At 40.5% G+C, this 18,948-nt stretch overlaps 2 protein-coding genes across 2 annotated transcripts in view; one reads left to right on the plus strand and one right to left on the minus strand.

Annotated features, from left to right (window-relative positions):
- zgc:110269 (probable flap endonuclease 1 homolog) overlaps nt 1-4,760 on the plus strand; it is a 40,742-nt gene extending 35,982 nt beyond the window's left edge. The window contains exon 11 of the mRNA XM_028817463.2: nt 1,443-4,760. Within this exon, the coding sequence (XP_028673296.2) occupies nt 1,443-1,484 (42 nt within the window). The 3' untranslated portion in view covers nt 1,485-4,760. The remainder of the gene's footprint in view (nt 1-1,442) is intronic.
- A 1,036-nt stretch (nt 4,761-5,796) lies between these two features.
- Nucleotides 5,797-18,948, minus strand: part of zftraf1 (zinc finger TRAF-type containing 1) — a 43,779-nt gene continuing 30,627 nt past the window's right edge. Inside the window, exon 4 of the mRNA XM_028817462.2 lies at nt 5,797-12,324. Coding sequence (XP_028673295.1) covers nt 11,933-12,324 — 392 coding nt within the window. The 3' untranslated portion in view covers nt 5,797-11,932. The remainder of the gene's footprint in view (nt 12,325-18,948) is intronic.

Here is an 18,948-nt window from a genome sequence, read left to right on the forward strand (position 1 = left end):
TGTTGTTGTGCGGGTGTTCACTCTGAGGATGTCAGATTTGCGATTAAGAAGCTTGGCCCGGTAAAGTGTCAGTCATTGAAGGGGTTTTCCTAAATATAAGAATTTTCATGATATTACAATAGGATGACTTTTAAAAGTAGATTTATTTTCACGCACATAAAACCCGTTGCTGGGGAGACGCCACACGTACAATAATCAGCTGCACGGCTGCACAGATTAAAATACTTGCTTGAGAAACGTCACAGGCACGATTATCAGCTGCACGCCACACATTACATCAGTTGCTGGGGAGACTCTGCTGATTGTCCACTGTTGTGACAGAAAATTAAACGCATTATGGACATCAAAGCCACTATTACTGTCAGAGAAAATTACAGGCATTTTACGGAAATACAAACCAGCATTACTGCGAGAGAAAATTAAAGGCACACAATACAGTGACGCATATTACAGCCACATACAAGCCCGTATTACGGACGTACAAGCCTATATTACTGTGACTACTAACAAGATGCCACCCAAAAACGAGGACACGTCAAGTAGGACAAAAGACACAGACAATCAAATCCTATATAAGCAACATCTCCTGGAAGAACGGTCACAGAATGAGGTCAAGGTCCCTTGCCATTTAATATAGACTGTGCCTACTAATGTTTATGCACTACTGTTCTAGCGCCCGTTATTGTAACAGGCTTCCTCACAGGTGGCGCAGTGGTAGTGCTGCTGTTTTGCAGTAAGGAGACTGTGGAAGATTGTGGGTTCACTTCCCGGTTCCTCCCTGTGTGGATAGTGCTTTGAGTACTTAGAAAAGCGCTATATAAATGTAATGAATTATTATTATTATTAATGTCTAGTAATATATAACCATTCAATAGTAATATATAATCGTTCAGTCGGTTGTATTAAGTAAATAGAGCTGGACAAATGGTTTTTGTGTGCCTTCATTTCCGGCTGTAAAGCAACAAACTGACATGTTGACGAGGGCGATTCTCTTCTGTACCCCACTGTAAGTTCCCAGTCCTGGTCTTTAGGAAACGTGGCTGCTTTTCAATTACAGCACTTGACATCCTCGGCATAGAAGCTTCTGGCTTCAAGTGGCGTCTGCCACGCTCCCTGCAGTGGCCTTTTGCAGGTCAGGATGACTAACGGCCTTCATTCACGAAGTGGAGATTTCCAGTATTTCGTCTACTGGAACATTCTGATCTTACATTAGTACAGCAGAATTTGAACTCGACATGGCTAAAAGGCAGCTTCTGTAGTTTTACTGCACATTGGCTGAATTTACACAATTTCATGTTACTAAAGGTCAAAAGAAATGAACAAATTCATAGCATGTGCTTTAAATTTTATTCAGGCTTTATAGCTGTTTGAGATTTTACAGCAGTTGGCAGGCATCGACTCTGAATCGATCTTCTCTTTGTATTTTTTTTTTTTAATTAAAGGCAGCAGCTGACGGCGAGTTCAGTCCCAAGAAACCCGGTTAGAGGAGTTCGATCTTCGCTTTTAAGAGGGGACCTCTGCCAAGTGGACTCCTCCTTGGCGGACAACCTCTGCTGAGATTTCTTGGACTTCCCTGGGCCACCTGGAGGTGCAGACTGAAGGTGGACGCCAGTGTTTTCAATTCCAATCACTGTACATTCCAAAATGATCTTAAGTTTACATAATGCAGAGATAATGAATAATGTTAAGCAAGAGCCTGAAGGGGGTTAAAAAAGCAAATGTGTGCCAGGCTCGAGGCGAGGCCTGGCCGGTGATCGATACTCCCGTTTGAATCATGATGGGGCCGTCTTTGTGTGTCCATACAGCACAGATTTAAACATAAGATGATGAGCGAGTGATCTGTGAGACATGTTCATGGTGGCATATTTAAGTTTTAAAAATGGCCCTGGCCCTGCAAAATCACTTTACGATGCTGAATGTGGCAGACCTGAAGATGAATGCGTCCCAGGTAGATCGGTGGCAGTTTTCTTAATTCATTGCTGTTTAACATTTGAAAGCATTTGTAATATTTATCAGATTTTCTCTTTTGAGAAAGCAAGTAAAATCATCACCTGCTCAGTGCCAGGGTGACAGGAGAAGAGTCGCCTTAATCTCGTGTGTTTTGTTAATTTCGATGTCATAACTCGGCGCCTCACCTGTTGGTGGGAGGTAGACTGCTACTATTTACCAGGAACCTGCAAATATTCAAAAAATGAAGCCTAATTTTACTTATTAGAAGTTTTCTTACCAATCATAAGAGAGTGATGTGCCAGTGCGGTATTGAGAATTGCAAGTCCAGGTCAGATTTGTAAGCCTAACATAACAGTGCAAGCTTTATGGATGGACAGATCGACTGGCAGATTAAGCACGGTTGCGGTTTTCCTTCTCCTTGAATGTGTAAAGTCAGAGTGGCCTTTAGAATTTGAGAAGTTCACAGCGGGACGGGGTGTAACTCGCCCGTGTAGAAATGGTGCACCAAACTGAGTATCCCGCTTTTATTTGAACTTTGTACAAGAGCACAAAATAAATATTCTTACCCGTCTTGGCTCCTCAATGCTTTGTTCAAGCCCCCATTTGGCTGATTGTAGACGGTGGCAGCACCTCATGTTGGAGGTTTAAGATTTTGTTTGTTTGTTTATCACCAGCAATGCTCAGTCACTTCGTACACCGCGGTGTTTCCTCGGCACAAACACTTGAAATGCTTCCTCGTATTGGTAGAGTGCAAGGCGAGGGAAGACGCCATTCTGGAGGGTAAATGTACTGATGACATGGTGCCCATCATGTCTGTCTGTGTCTGCATTTAAGTGCTTAAAGAATTAGGCAGGTACAGTGTGAAGCACATGGCTAATTTGTTATATTTTGTGAACACTAGGGGGCGCACACAGCACCAGACTCCAAACACAAGTGCAGACTCCTAGTCAAGAGCTTCAAGAAAGTGACGTTTATTTGACCGTACACAGTTCAGACTTTTCTCCACGATGAATCCTCCGTCTCTCCTCCACATCAGCTTTGTCTCTCGTGTCTCGACTCCGCTCACCTGGATGAGGCCGGGCGGCTTCTTTTACGAGAGACCCAGGAGTACTTCAGATGTCCAATGACTACAGCCAGCCAGCACGTCCGGGTCAGGCAGAACCTTTTCCCCAGTGTGCGCCTTTCTTACAGACCCCTCTGGTGGGACCCACACAGGGCTGCTCACCAAGACTACATTTCCCAAGGTGCCCTGTGGGAGGTGTGCACAAGGAAAGCTGACACCTAGTGTAATGGGGGATTAGAGCTCCCCAAGACCATCCTTCCCAGCCAGAACTCCTGTCCATATCCTCTTGAGGCCAGGATACCAGTCCATCCATTTTGGCACTTAACAATATATTCATAAAATTTGTATTTTAGGTGAAAGGATAAATACAAGACTAACATGCTGCATATCACCTTTTACTGTTGGGACAGTATATTTTAAGGGGGTTGACATTTGTTGTGTTTAGCCCTCAGTTCCTGCTAAGCATAGTTATTGGGAAAAATTAATCTGAAGCCAACTAAAGCAAAGGGTCAGCTTTTGATCCTCTACTGGTCTGCTCTGCTGGGCATTTATGGTGCTGGTTTTGGGGTCTTTAGTTTCCTCATCCGCAGGTGAAAATCATTCTTGATGGGGTTTAAAGCAGGAGTCTGATTTGCCCAGTCCATGACATGATCTTTGTGAGGAACTCCCTCGACAGGTGGGCAGAGTATCTCAGGTCATTGTATTCTGAACTTCCGTCCAATGAGCTTGGAGGCTTTGGTTTGGATGTGACAGGACAGGATGATCTTTCCACTCCACAATTCATCTTGCTGCTGCCTCCTCCTCCTATCATCTGTAGTCCTCAACTTTCTCTTCACGTCATTCTGGTAAGTCTGTCTGTACGTAACACTTTTCTCCAGAACTTTTCTGGCTCACCTTTGTAATCTTTTTTTTTTTTTAATTCCAGTTTGGTCTTCCTGTTCTTGGTGCATTCGGTTGCGTAGTTTCTGCTTTTTTTCTCTTTAATTCTACTGCGACTGGTGAATAAGGACATCATCTTTGGGAATCGTTTTTAGGTTTCTCTTCACATCTCTAACAGTCCGGGCAGCAGCTGCTGTGGTCTTCCTTGCTCATCTCACACTCCTTCCCCTGACTCTTCTTTCCTTCCTTTTCTAAATATTTCATGGTGTTGAGTTTGGCAGGTTCAGTTGTTCTCTGATAGCTTTGATCCATCTCTATTTGAAAGTGGTCCACTTTTCTATCATAGTCAGGTGTGGAGACTTCATCGTTTTGTACCTTTGTCAATAGCAGACCCCCATTCCCAAATACAAACCTCAGTGATGACAATGGAGCAGTTAGAATAGTCTGTCAGCCATCTGTCTCAACTTTTTTCATTTTTTGGGTGGAAACACAACAAATGCAATAAATATTAATATATAAAAGCTGACATTCTGTACTTGAGTCTCGTACTCTTCTTTTCACCCAAAACATGCATCTTATGAATATTTTGAAAGAAATGGCTGGCACTGCCTCGCTGGACCATCCCTTTTGCTCATCTTGGTTATTGTAGATGTGACTTTGGCCTTTTAAAATCGAGCTCCCTCTCTGCTCATGTAGTAATCCTAAAATGTCCTCTTGAATGACCAGCTGCCAATAAACCTGGAGATCTGCACCAGTTCTACAGATGGTGGTGAAAATAAATGAGAGGCCTTACTGAGCAGAGGGGTGAGCACGTTTACCGTGAGTAAGTCGGACACACAAAAAACAACAACAATGCAGGACTCCCAAACAGGTGGAAACAGCCACGCTAATTCAGAAGTGATCACTGGGGCCTGCTGGAAGTGAGGACCCCACTATGGAGAAATGAAACTCTAAACTCACAAGAGCCGAGGCGCAGATTTACTTCTGGTCGGTCAGCAAAAGGCCTTCACTCATACGAGGTCCAAGGCCATGTCATCACGCAACTTTTCCATTGATGTTCAGTTGTAGACCTCATTGACATAATTTGGCAAGTCTGGAAGGCCATCATGTTGTCTGCCATACCCAGCAACTCAGTCCAGTCCAACCTGTCCGCGACTCACACTCAGACGCATTGAGTTGGTGTTTAATTTTGGGGTTGGCTCTGTACGTGAAGGCTCCAGAGGTGTAGTGCATGTAATGCAGTGACGAGGAATAAGGACCTCACCAACAGAAGAGGGACTCCTCTGTCTGATATCACGAGGGGGGGATTGAGATCATACCTGTAAACCTTCACAGCTGCTCCAGTGCTGTCAGGCTGTAAGTTATTGGCTGTCAAACAAAAGGTTAAACGTGTGCTACTCTGGAAATGTCAAACTGTGATGGAGAGTCATCTAATTTAGCATGTCCTGTGATTTCTGGTTGTGTACTGTGACACCCTCAGCCACTAGTCGTCAAGTTGACATCCTCCATGACTAGAAGCCAAGTAAGGGTGACATCAGCTTCAGCAGGATAGCCGGAGCCGGAGAACACTTTCATCATCAGCTAACCAAACCCAACTGAATGCCTACATCACAGCAGTTTTGCACTTTTTAGTATTCTTGCAATTTTAGCCGATAGAGAGTACTGGGTAGGCTCACCTCGAGTGGTCACTGAACTGGCACCCCTAAATTGACCACTGGGGTGGTCTGTCCAAGTGCTCTTGACCCTGGACTGGATAAAGCAGCATGTGGGATGGATCAGCTGCACAGCACAACATTGGCATGATGTGGCAAATAAAATCCATGCATGTAAAAGAATAAAACAGCATTCCCACTCAATGTGATGACAGCATTCTTTTCGGGGAAAAATAAAAGACGAGACGGACGTAAGTAACACAAATCCAACTGAAATGTTTACTAGGAACACAGTTTAGTACACTATGAGAACAGTGTGTATGGAAAAGGGAAATTAAAAAATACAGTACAGAATATTTCTAACATCATTAGAAAGGATCAAAACTCCAAAGGGGGGGAAATAAAATTAAATACAAGCACATTGGTAATAAGAACATCAAATATAATAATGTAAAACAAGTGAAATTAATTAGTCATTAATTAAAAACCTAAGATACTCCTATTAGTTACTACCCTCCCTCCCTCCCTCCTCCAGGAGCCCACTATGGCCACCTTCACAGCATGTGGCTCTCCCAGCCAGAGGCAGTGGCCCCAAAGGTGGCGCTCAACGACCTCCAATGGAAGTTCCTTAATTTCAAGAATGAAATGCTTCCGACACCGGTCACCATCATGCAGTGCGCTACAAAATGACAAGAAGACACTGACCTTGCTGCACTCCATTATGCGCTATAAACAGCAGGGGGTGCATAAAGGAAGGGGCAGTCAGGAGGACTCTGTGGGTCCTCAATGGGGATTAAAGCACACACAGTTATTTTGGGAAGAGAGCTGGTCCTGTTGTCCCAGTGCGCCATGCCAGAGGGACAGTTCTACCATAAATCAGATCTAACTACACGGGGGGAGTGGGGGGTCTGGGAAGACTTGTTGGGAGTCTCACGGATGGGGCTTTGAGGGTTACAAAAGCCAACCAGCTCTCCTGCCAGGAGGTAGAAAGTTAGTGTAGACGTGATCCTGACTCACAGATGCGTACATTAAAAGAATATCAGTAAATAACTAGAAAAATGACAGAACTTTGAAGGAAAAAGTAACAAAATGACAATGTGGGTCACTAAATGATTTAAAAAGGGTAATTGTTGCCAAGCTTAGCTGCAAGCTGGCAGAGTGTAATGAAAATGGTGCCAACAGAATGGGAGTAGCAGAAGCAATCAATCCAGTTTAGTTTCATGAGGCACACAACCCCAGTATGTGACTGGCTAAGATGGCAAGTCAATTTTCACACCCTCTCATCACTGTCACAGCGCAGGGTAGCAGCAGGGTACAAGACCGACCGCCCCCCCCCCCGCCATCGAACTTGACCATAACATTCCAACATGGTGTGCCACTCCACAGTTAAACCACAGGGCACTACAATGGGGCATAAATGATGGGCAGCTGCTTTCGAAAATGGAGAGACAGCACCGGAGAAGTTCACCAGCACAAGATGGGGTGGGTTGAGAAATGTTCACAGCCCTTCAACTGAGCTCCAGCTTGGTGGACACACAAGTCTGCATCCTCAACACATCACATGAAACTGCAAATCAGGGGCTAGCAGTTAAAAGTGAAGACGACAGACACGTCCAGAGAATAAAATTAATCCAAATCACACTGTAGGGCCTGTTATAAATATAATTCACAAAAACACAAACTAATCAAAGAAGCACAAGACACAACAACAAACAGTCACCTGGACATTCGGGGTGACAGAAGTGAGGAGTCACACATGGCAGCATTTTTTCCAGGTTGATTGTTTCCCCATATCACCCACCAGCTTCTTCTATTTGACTTCCACTGATCATCTTGCTCATGCAAAGTTCTTTGCCCTAAAATACTCAGAAACATGCAGAATTAAATAAAAACATCCAAAATACATGGAGATGAGGGCTGGGACTACTCACTTAAGAAACTGGAAATGCTGACCCAACATTCTGCATCTTAAAAAGGACAAGGAAGCCAGGGGACTGAATGGTCTTGTTCTCATCTGTAAAACATGTTCAGGGTCTCCAAGAAATGGTCAATGCCATAAATCTGATTAAGGGGTTACAATTATCCTCTTCATCAGGAAGACGTTGCATTGATCTCAATTGTAGAGATGCAGATAAGTCTTGTGTGTGAAGAAGTACTTGGATGCCCTGATACCTTAAACCAAGTGAACACATAAACCAGGTGAAGGCAACCTGATCTGCTAAACCAACAATCACCACTGGATGGAACGGTGCCATCGTACAGCTCAAGAGTAAGCCTGCTTGCTTGAGGCAATGCTGCATTTTTCCCATTAAGCTTCATCTCATCATGTCTGGGCCACTCCTACAACACGCTAATGCAACACTAGACTGTTCTTCCGTTTCCATGGGTCATAATAGAATAGAATTTCACCTCCAGCCCTAAACGTCTCCTTAAAGATTCTGGTCATTTCTGCAATCCATCTAAAACAAACACACCAACTGGTGTCTGTGGAGAGAAGTCTTAAGACAGAGACAGAGCCAGGTCTCTCACAATCCCCAGAGATGGGACTGAAGACACAGAGTGCCAACAGTTCCAGTTACCATCAAAGAACCAAAAATAAAACATTGGGGAAATAAACACACAGCGGCCATCACCTCTGCCATCTGAATGACAAGAACCCGAGTACAGCTGACACAAGAAACATTGAGGACAATCCACAGGATAATAAAAATGAATGACAAGGCTGACGAGAACGATGGGATGGATGTTAGGAAACTAAACGCTCATACTCTTAAGATCATTTTGTAGTTTCTGCACAAGATACATTTATCTATTTATTGATTGTGCACTTGTATTATTTGTCCAGTGAGTCCACACATTTGTTTATGCTTCTGCTGCTGTATGCATCTACACTTCCCCTTGGGATTAATGAAGTTTATCCAATCTACCAAGAATCAGGAGGCCAGATTGACACAAGAGGTGACAATACAATCGGTTGGACAAGCCAAGTCGATAAACATCCAGTCAAATTAGTATAACACTACTCTAAATTTCTGCAACTTTGGTTAAGTTTCTTTGGTTCTGAATGGGGACAGGAGGTCAGCTTAGGTAGGAGCCTTCAATGACCTCATTATTTTAAATACGATTACAGCACAGAAACTAAAAGCCCAAGATGACACACAGCCTTCAGCACCGAAGGTCCTATTTGGATCAGATTGCTGGGCTTGGTAGTTACAAAAAGAGCCCTGAATTTGTGCAGGGTGAACTCAAGGAACAAAACACACGGGGATTAACCACACAGAGAAGGAAAATGCAAGCTGAATGAAGGCAGGAGTACCCCACCAACATCATTAGCATTAGCAGATCATCTTTCTCAATCTGTAATACTGAGAACAAACCTGGCCAAGCAACTTCAAGAGAATCAGGTTAGGTTCACAAGTGACCTGGGAAAATACAGGAATATGAAGGTTACAGGTCTCCTCTCAGGACAGATGCCTCATGAATATGTGGTCCTGGGTTTGCCCTGTGGTATCTTTGGAGACTGGCAGTAGCGATCCAGTCTCCAGTTTTTTCATGGAAGCATTCAAATTTCCTTTCTTGAATTGGTTTCTTTTGTGCAAGCAAAGACTTAAGTTGGAATTGACAAAGATAAAGAGCTCATCAAGTATGTCTGGAGGCCAAATGTCTAATCTATGTTGTGTTGACAAGCAGCATTGAAAATACATGGTGATGCTCATCCAGCTTTATGCCATAGGACATGCCTAAAAGAACACTCACACACACACAAAATAAAAAGCAAGCAAATCATTGACCATCAGCGGCAAAAGGCACATTCTCAAGTTAAAGGTTTTGAAAATTGTGGGCTTCTATACAGAGTCAACTACAACTGCTCCAACTCGGAATCCTTTGCACACCATAGGACTAAAAGGCTGTCCACATGAAGCCAACCGTGCAAAGCCGAGATCACATTTGTCTAATAAATGTGAACATTAAGTCAGGGAGCAGGCGGAGATGGCCGGTCAGAATGATAAAGAAATGAAATGTCAACTGCCACTTCTGGCACATTTTACAAACTACACTAATAAATTAAAGCACAGAATAGATAGCAAACCAAAAAATGTCAAAGCATAATGGGCATGCTAACCTTTGTTCTATCACAGTTCACTCTGAAGCAGTACACACAAATAAAAATCAACATTTAACAAGTTCACTCCGAATCATACAGCAGAGTAAAAATTCTGAACTGCATGATTGGCAATAAAAGGCTCAAATGATCCAAAATGTTGCTGTAACCAAAATTTCTCCAAGGAAGGAAACAATGAAATTTGGATAAGCTGCCTGCCATGATCCACCAGTGTTTTTTAGTGACCCGAGGATGCGTACCATGCAAACGGAGATCATGGAGTGAGCACAATCATCTACAACTCCTGCAGCATGTATGGCAAACTCTGGTCCTGGAGGGCTTGCAAGCTTTCCTTCCAGCCACTTTCGTAACTGGTAACCGAGTACTGCTTACGCTTCTTTTGTTGTTTTAATGTTGATGCGACATACTTTAAGATTCAGAAACCGTAACAGTTGCTAACTGACAAACAATAATAAAATGCAAAGAGCCAACAGAGGAGCCCATTTGTTAGTTCATTATACAATATCAAGTTTCAGAATTTCTGTGAAACAACATAAAACATGTTGATGATGCTACCTAAAAAAGAAAATCAACCGTTTTAGAAACATCTGGTGTGGCAAGAGGACACCACTGCCATGCCAATGAATTGAATCATTTTTTTCATTAACACATTGAAACGGTGTCCCTCCAGGAATTGAGTTTGAGACCCCACATTAGGATTAGCACGCACTAAAATAGAAACATCCACAAACACGTCTCTTTTCTTCTTGCTTACCATCCATACTGAAACAAATTTTTTAACCACTAGTGTTTTTGCTAAACGCTCTCCAATGTGTTTAAATGTGAAAACCAGGATCCTGCCTACCCGTGAGAATGGGGGGAAAACTGAACTTTCCAAAAATGCTGGCATGTAATTGTCACATGATTAGACACAGATTTCATGCTGCGATAGCGCCCTTCGAAACTTGTCTACGTTAGCTGATTGACAATGCACCAAAAAGTGCTTGAATGTACAGGCAGGAATCCACGCCCATATTTTCCATAGCTTTGGAATAGATGGGCTTGTATTAAAAGTGACAAAGCAGTTGTACATCGTCTGCCCACACACTGAAGTCTGGTTCGTTTTCTTTCTTGTTCAGGTGCCCTCTGCTTTCCTGATGCCTTCATGCTGGCTCCGTAAACAATCAATCATCGCCTTTGGCTGACAAGTCACACACACAAAATTTGAAAGATTTAGGCATTTTGGTCTAAGACGCACCTTGAGAAAATAATCTGGAAACACTTGTGTGGATGTAAAAGTTTCCAAATGTACTGGAGCCAATATGGAGTAAGCCTTAAGTGGTCAACTGTTGGCTCATTTTGCATCTCATGTTTGTTTGGCTGCTAGTTAAGGAATAAACAAGACAAGTGAATCTTAAAAAGCAACTTCATTAAAATCACAGCTTAAGAATGTTGCAGGAGCATTGATAATTGCTTAATAAACTGGCTGGAACAAAAACCTGCATCCACTGTGGCCCTCCAGGATCTGAGTTTGACATTCATGTTCCACACAGAAAGAAAAACCTGAAGAGTCAGCTCTGCTTGGCTACAATCTGTGAACGCCAATGATAGAAACAAGTGCAAAAAAGAAACACATCAGGCACCATTTAACAATAAGAGGACTTCCTCTGATATGATCGGGCACCATTTGATGAAATGCATTAGAGCCACACACAAGTGAGAGATCCTAAGCCATTCATTAAATAGAACATTAATGAAACAAACTTAAACTTAAGAATGCCAGGCTAAGCTAGACAGAATTTTCACAAGTTAGTTAAAACCATTAAGAAACCTAAGAGAAAGGTCAATCCAATAAACGTTTTGGTTCTTTGTTTCTGAGCTACTGTTTCAAGTGCTGAATATGAGGCAGTGGGAAAAGCCCGAGTGTTACTTTGCTTCAGAGTTTGACTGCTGTAACAGTTAAGGTGGCTCCTGTAAGTACTAAAAATGACATCATAAGGAACAATAAAAGAACAAACAAACCAAAAACAAGTTAAAACTGACAGACCATTTCATTCCGAATGACACTACTCTCGTGCTCACATGCGTACAAGCTTGCTGTGGTGTGTCAGCCGTCTGTCTCATTCACTTCTTTTTCTTAGTCTCGGTAGAGGTATCTATGGTTCAATGGTGCTTTCTAAGGCTGCCTGACTTGCTGTCTGAACTTGGAAAACCAAGAGACTCAAGTTGACCCAAGTCTGGCAGGGCTTTCGAGGACCCCACAGTTCCTATGCACTTCACTTTATTTTATTTTTGTATCTGGAAAATGAACAGCCTCAGATTGATGTTCTTGGCAGCTAGCAGTTTGTTACACTCAACAGAGTCAATGATTGGTAACGGCATGTAGTCAGTTTCATTGGCGTCATTGCTGAAGACATAATGATAGATGACCGGATTGATCCTGACGTCGTCGTAGGGCCCTTTGAGGAGGAGGTAAGAGCACTCCAGAGCAGAATTCACCTTGCTTTTGAGAATCAGCTGGAAAGACAAAGTGCGCTTGCAGGACAGGTTGGGGTTACGCTCCGAATCATTTACACGAGCCTTCAGGACCCAGGTTTGGTTCAGCACTGTGAAGCGTGGGGTTTCATAATATAGGCGAGTAATAAAGTCATCTGTGCGATAAGGCCTGAACTGAACCTCTGTGAAGAAAGAGCAAAATATGAAAACGTGAGAAATACTGCCCAAAAGTAACTAGGGTCTGCCGTACTCGATACTGGCTAGGGCAACACCACAAACAAGATTACTGAAAAGCATTTACTAGTTTATACAATTCTGTGCATTTCACATTATAATTTCAGCATGGAATTGTATGACTTGTCCATGAAAGTCTGTCAGATGTCATTAAAAAGTGCATGGTTTTTACCAATTCAGAGCTCAAGAGGAAAGCTTTCTAACTGATCTTTAACACTAGAATTACCAGAGCCTACGAAAAAACTCGTAGATCCGTCCCACCTTAAATCCGTTCGCACCTTTCCGCCATCGTCTTTTGTCTTCTAAAACGTGCAGATAAAGACAAGCTGCAAACAGCCGACTATTCAATCCCCCCACCGACTTAGAATGTGTACAAACTTCTCCCAGCTCATGCCTTGATTGATTATCTGGGAGTGAAGTGGAGTTTTAGAGTGGAAATAATAGGTCGTTATTTGGAACACACGCATTTCATGTGTGTTCTGTTTCTACAGTAATCTGTGTAAACACATTTTTAAAACAAACATTTTTCATATTCTAGTAGTAAATGACAAAATGTAGGCATAAACTATATAATGTATGAAGCCTAAAGTCCAAATGTCAAAGAAACACTTTCACGAATGGTACAGATATAATAGATCAAGTGCGCTTTTATTCAAAAATATAACTGCAGAAAAAATAAAGCTGCCTTAGTGTGCGACATTGACACTCATTTACTATGATGGCCCGTGGCGCAACAGTATCAGTTGCTGACAGGGAATCAAAAGGTCACGAGTTCGATCCTGCACGACTCCCTTTTGAGAAGTTAACTGCTCTTATTTTTACTATTTTAGAATGTAGAGAAAAGCCAAGCAAAATGACACCTTTTATTGGCTAACTAAAAAGATTACAATATGCAAGCTTTCGAGGCAACTTAGGCCCCTTCTTCAGGCAAGAGGCCTAAGTTGCCTCGAAAGCTTGCATATTGTAATCTTTTTAGTTAGCCAATAAAAGGTGTCATTTTGCTTGGCTTTTCTCTACATTCATAATGGCTAACACGGTACAACACCCTAGTACTACTATTTTAGAATAAAAAGATACATTTGATTTCAGTCTGTAACAGCTGGTGTAATTTATGAGATTTGTAAAGGTTAGCTTTGTTTTTGTTTTTATTCACTTTTCATTCTCTCAAGTCGCGTTCAGGATCCTTCCCTACCCCATCTGACACTGCTGTTTTCCCATAAAGACGCGCTATAGCTCACCCAAGGATCGCCCTTCCTACATTTACGACGTGTACTTGTTGCCGTGTACACACCTCTCTGTGCTATGGTTCCTATTACACTGAACAAACACCTGTAATTTGCAGCTCTTTTCATTATCTCAAAACAAATATATGTGACATTTTGAAGAAATCATTTTATGACGCGAATAGTACCAATCAGAAAACATTGTCTAAGTAATGCAATATTATTTGAAAATGAACAGCGTCAGATTGGGTGTGATTTATACTGGTGCTGTTACTTAGAGTCAGATCAGAAGCTGAATAAGCTCCTGTTCTGACTCAGTAAAAAAGCATGAATTAATCAACAGAAATAACCGCGATCGACATTTTAAACTTAACGATTTACAGTGCATACCAATTTATAAATTTTATGTCCATTTCAGGCTACAAAGAAAAACACTTCCTCCCCAGCGGGGAATTGAACTCCGGTCTCTACGGCACGGCAGGGCTGCCATGCTCTGAGTCAGCAAATCTCAGCGTTACGCCACGGAAGGTGTTGTTACATGCTTGAACCTTTTGTGGAAGTGTTTATTTGATGTTTGGCCGTCAGACTTCACACATTCTATAGTTTATGCCTACATTTTGTAACATTTATTACTAAAATATGAAAAAGTTTCTGTTTTAACAATGTTTACACAGATTACTGCAGAAACAGAACACACATGAAATGCGTGTGTTCCAAATAACGATCTATTATTTCCACTCTAAAACTCCAGTTCAGTCACTCCCAGATAATCAAACAAGGCATGAGCTGGGAAAAACTTAGTGAACGTTTTGTGATAGTGGGGGATGGAATAGCCGGCTTTTTGCTGCTCGTCTTAATCGGCACATTTAGAAGACAAGAGAGAGGTGAGAACAGTTTTAAGGTGGGCCGGATCTATGAGTTTTTTCGTAGACTCTGGTAATTCTAGTGTTAACTCTATTTTAGGCAAAATCTTGTTTGCCAAAACTCTCTTGTCCCTGAAAAGTGTATTAAGAAGGTAACAAATATTTCCAGCCTTTACCAGTACACTTTTTTGTTTTTTGGGTTTCATTGTCTTCAACTGAAAAATAAAAAATTCAAACCTGGAGAGTGACTTTTCATCATCTCTGTCCATGACAAGTAAAAGACATTTGTGAAGAATAAAGGAAGTAACTCAGACTGAAGAAAAGTGTTACAAACAGCTCAAGATGAAGAAATACAACAGAGAAAGTACTGCTGCTGATTTTTCTAGTGTCAAAATGGAAAATAAAATAACAAGAACAATGAAACTGGTCATGAGACCAAGGCCTTCATCAGGGTCACCTGTGCAGTTATTAAATGAAAGTATGTGCATATACCCTGATAACACAAGTATGTATGTATATGTATATATATATATATATATATATATATATATATATATATATATATATATATATATATATATATATATATATATATATATATATACACACACACACACTCAATTAGGGGGGAAAAAAGAAAAAATGCCTCTACCTACATTAAAACGGGTTTTCTCCACTGTATGACAACACTCACATCACTTCTCTCTTAATGGTTTTCATCCTTAAATATTCCTCATGTATCTCCCTCTGTATGCATTCACTGGTCTTTTCTTTTTTTTTTTTACATTCATCCATTCTCTTATACGCCATTACAGGATCACAGTTGAACCACAGCCTACCCCCAAAGGACTAATTTATTATACAGTAAGAAGCCACATGCATTTACAGTCCTGTCTAATTTAACACATTTTGGTCACACAAAAAATTTTCTGAACAGGTCTACAGAATTCGCTACAGATCTTTTACCATCCTCAATAGTTTTAGTGTGGTCATTACTCATTTACTCAAATTTAACAAGACCTTAACAAACACTTCTTTAGGTCTTCATAACACAAAGCATCAGTAAAATGTTTCTTCATCTCAGCAATGTGATCTACAAACAACTTCACTTTGGAGTGATCTGAAGTGGTTTAACGGAGACACTGTTGATATTACATAATTTAGTGTAAAACCTGTGAATACTTCATATTAGCAAGTAATTTTACCATTATGTCAATATGCCACATTGCACAGAGATGAATAACCGATCTACTGAAGTGTTATGAAGACCAAAAGAAGTTTTTGTTAAGGTCTTGTTAAATAAGAGTAAATGAGTAATAGATGCATTTTTGCAGTACCTAAGGTGTTCCCAAAATTAGTACTAGTGAAATAAAAGTACCTTCTTCAACCATGAATTTTAACCACAAATCATTTCATTTTCACAGCCAACACGTTTATTTTTAGAGTGCTTAGGAAAAATAAATAAATAAATAAAAATCACACGGCAAAGTCTACCTCTTGTACTGTCATTTTTGTCTCTTTACCTTTTGCCAAATTAGTGTCTCATTCTCTGCAATAGTGGATTTTAATGTTACCTCTCATTTGCTTACTACGGAGAATAACATTTAAAACCTTATGTATCTTCTTTTTATAATGTATAAAACTGGTGTATGCAGTTCCACATGCACATGTGTTTCTAAAATATGTCTTATTTCAACTATTTCAAACCATGCAAAAATAAGGAAATGTGTTGCAGGTATCCAACACTCCAGCACACTGCACATTCCTATCATGAGATCCATACCAAAGTTTAGACACCCCAGCCAAATTACTGTGCATATTTTGTTGACGTTTGAAGTAAACAGTTAAAATAACTTAAGACTTTTTAAATGAACTAAAACAATGGCATTTTAATGACAACATTAACATACAGTTACAATGTATTTGATGAACTAGTCCACCCCATCTGAATGCTCATTTACTTTAAAGTACACCAAGCAAGGTCTCCTACTATTGGCCAGTGCACACTCCAGCTGACTGACAACTGAGGTCACTCTCCTGCCTTACCAGATGAGCTGCTTCCACTCAGTCATCTAGCCATCTCTAAGCTAGTGAAGCACTTGCAGACCATTCTGCACTCTACTACAATTTTTTTCCCTCACAAACTTGGTAATGGGTCTTTAGTTATAACAATATTTTTCCTTCATTTTTTCCAGGGATAACCACAACATTGATTTTTGGGTTTTCAGGGGGCCCTAGACCCCCATAGCTGCTCTCCACTGACTCCTCATTATTTAGCACCCTGTTTCCAGACAACACAGTGCTAATGAAAGACTGAATCACACAAGCTCAAACCTCGGCATAATTCTAACGTGTTTAACTCTTCTGTTTCAAAACATCTGATAAAAATTTGACCTTGCAATATATACAAGTCTACTTTGCAGAGGGAAGAAGCTGTCACTGGGACACTGTGCACCAGAATTCAAAGACTAATGGAGGCCAACACAATAAATGCAGTAACCTATCCAGTTGCACACAAATAAATATGTTTAGCGTTCAATGCAGACACAAGAAAAATGTTTAGTTTATCTAAGCCGGAAACAAACATCTATATAACAGCTACGGTTATATTGTTGTATAATACAACAAATTTCTTTGCAATTTAAAGCATTGTTATGACATTTGGAACTTAGAAATCAGTATTACTTTTTGCACACAAAGAGCATGTTAAGCACTCCTCCACAAATCAAGCATTCAAAAAAAACATTGCATTGAGATGAATACTGCCATGGCACAATTATAATTTCAGAGTTGGATGCAAACACCACCAAATATTGCTGTACCAATATAGCAGCTGTCAATATACTGTATAACTTGAAGCAAATTAATTCTGTTATTCTATGCTATTAAAATGATTCCTCTATTTATGCTCAAAAATGGTAGTATGAAAAGTACCAATACAAGTAAATCGATTAATTACTCAAACAACATGGGTATATACTGTGCTTGTGTTGGTGTCGTCCATGATTTAGCCCTCCACAAAGATGCCTTGTGTGTGGAGTTTGCCTGTACGGATTGAAGTTTATATGTACTACAGCTGTGAACTGATGGTGACTTCAATTCAATTTGATTCTAGATTTGTACCTGATGATTTGCCATTCGATACAATTAAAAATAATAACCCCTGTGTCTTTTTCAGAAAATGTATTTTCCAAATAAGTTAACAAGTCTGTCTCCATAAATGAATCCTCAGTAGACTGCAATAATCTAAGGGTTTTCAAATGGGCTTGGGGGTACAGCAAAACTGCCAAGGTTGATGTTCTTAAAAAATGAAGCCAGATTTTAAAGATTATCTTTAAATGACCTTAATGTAGTTTTAAAATAAGTATAAATAAAGAATATGACTATAAAACTTGCAAGTGAAACTTTGAGACTATAAAAACAAAGTACCTTTATTTTTTTTGTAAATACATTCTCTTCGTTTACGTGTAACATTTTAATACACGTATCATTTGGCTAAATTATAAGCCGTTTAGTGCAGGGGTTCCCAAACATTTTAAACCAAGGTCCGTCCCCAGAGTGCTGTAGCATCTGGTCAGGGACACCCACTAATATAAACTCAATGCTGCAAAGTAGAGAACAATTTTGGATCTCAGCCACTATCAGAAGTAAGAAGACATGATTTAGGATAACAGCAGAAAATCTTAAACAACATTAGTCTACTGGCACACTTGGCCAAATGTTGTTTGATGTCACTGGGCAAGGTGTTCTCCACCTTTTTTCTTTCTCAGAATACCCCCTCCAGGAATTGAATGTTTCAAACTACCATAATTTGTTGATCTTAAATTGCTAAGAACTTAACCTCAATTAGGCACAAACAAAAGGCGATGTTTCTTAAACCTCCCATCCCTACTATCATATTTTGGGATTTTAACAAGTAAAAACCAATATTTTTTGCATAGGTGTGGGCATAGGTTATTTAGTTTTTCTTACGCAAGACAGACGCTTTGTTAAATTATTTTTTAAGTAAGTGGCTTGATGCTGGATATAAAAAATTTAAAAGTCTAAAATTATACAGTGAACAGTATACATGAGAATTAAAGTCAAAACAAGTATTCACAACTAACATACTACTTCAGGTCAAAAAAAAAAAACATAACAGCAAAACAACTCAAAACTCAACTTGCAGGCAAGGCCTGCTTCTTGGCTATACCCTTTAGGTTCTCTCTGTTCCTCTATTTAAAGGAACGATGAAGACCCCTCAATATTGCCAGTTCTGTCTGAAACAAAAGCTTAACCATTGTTAACATCAGTAAAACACTAAAATGTAATGTTTGATACGTTTACTTTAATTGATAATTGTTAAAGTTTGTATTTGTTCCTCATTGTATAATAATCCGCAATAGTCTGACAGAGAGAGAGAGAGAGATAGAGAGAGAGATAGAGAGAGAGATAGAGAGAGAGAGAGACTCTGTTTGAACTTCTTATGGGGGTTCGGGTGAGAAAG

Source organism: Erpetoichthys calabaricus, chromosome 13 (assembly GCF_900747795.2).
Source record: "Erpetoichthys calabaricus chromosome 13, fErpCal1.3, whole genome shotgun sequence".
NCBI lineage: Eukaryota > Metazoa > Chordata > Cladistia > Polypteriformes > Polypteridae > Erpetoichthys > Erpetoichthys calabaricus.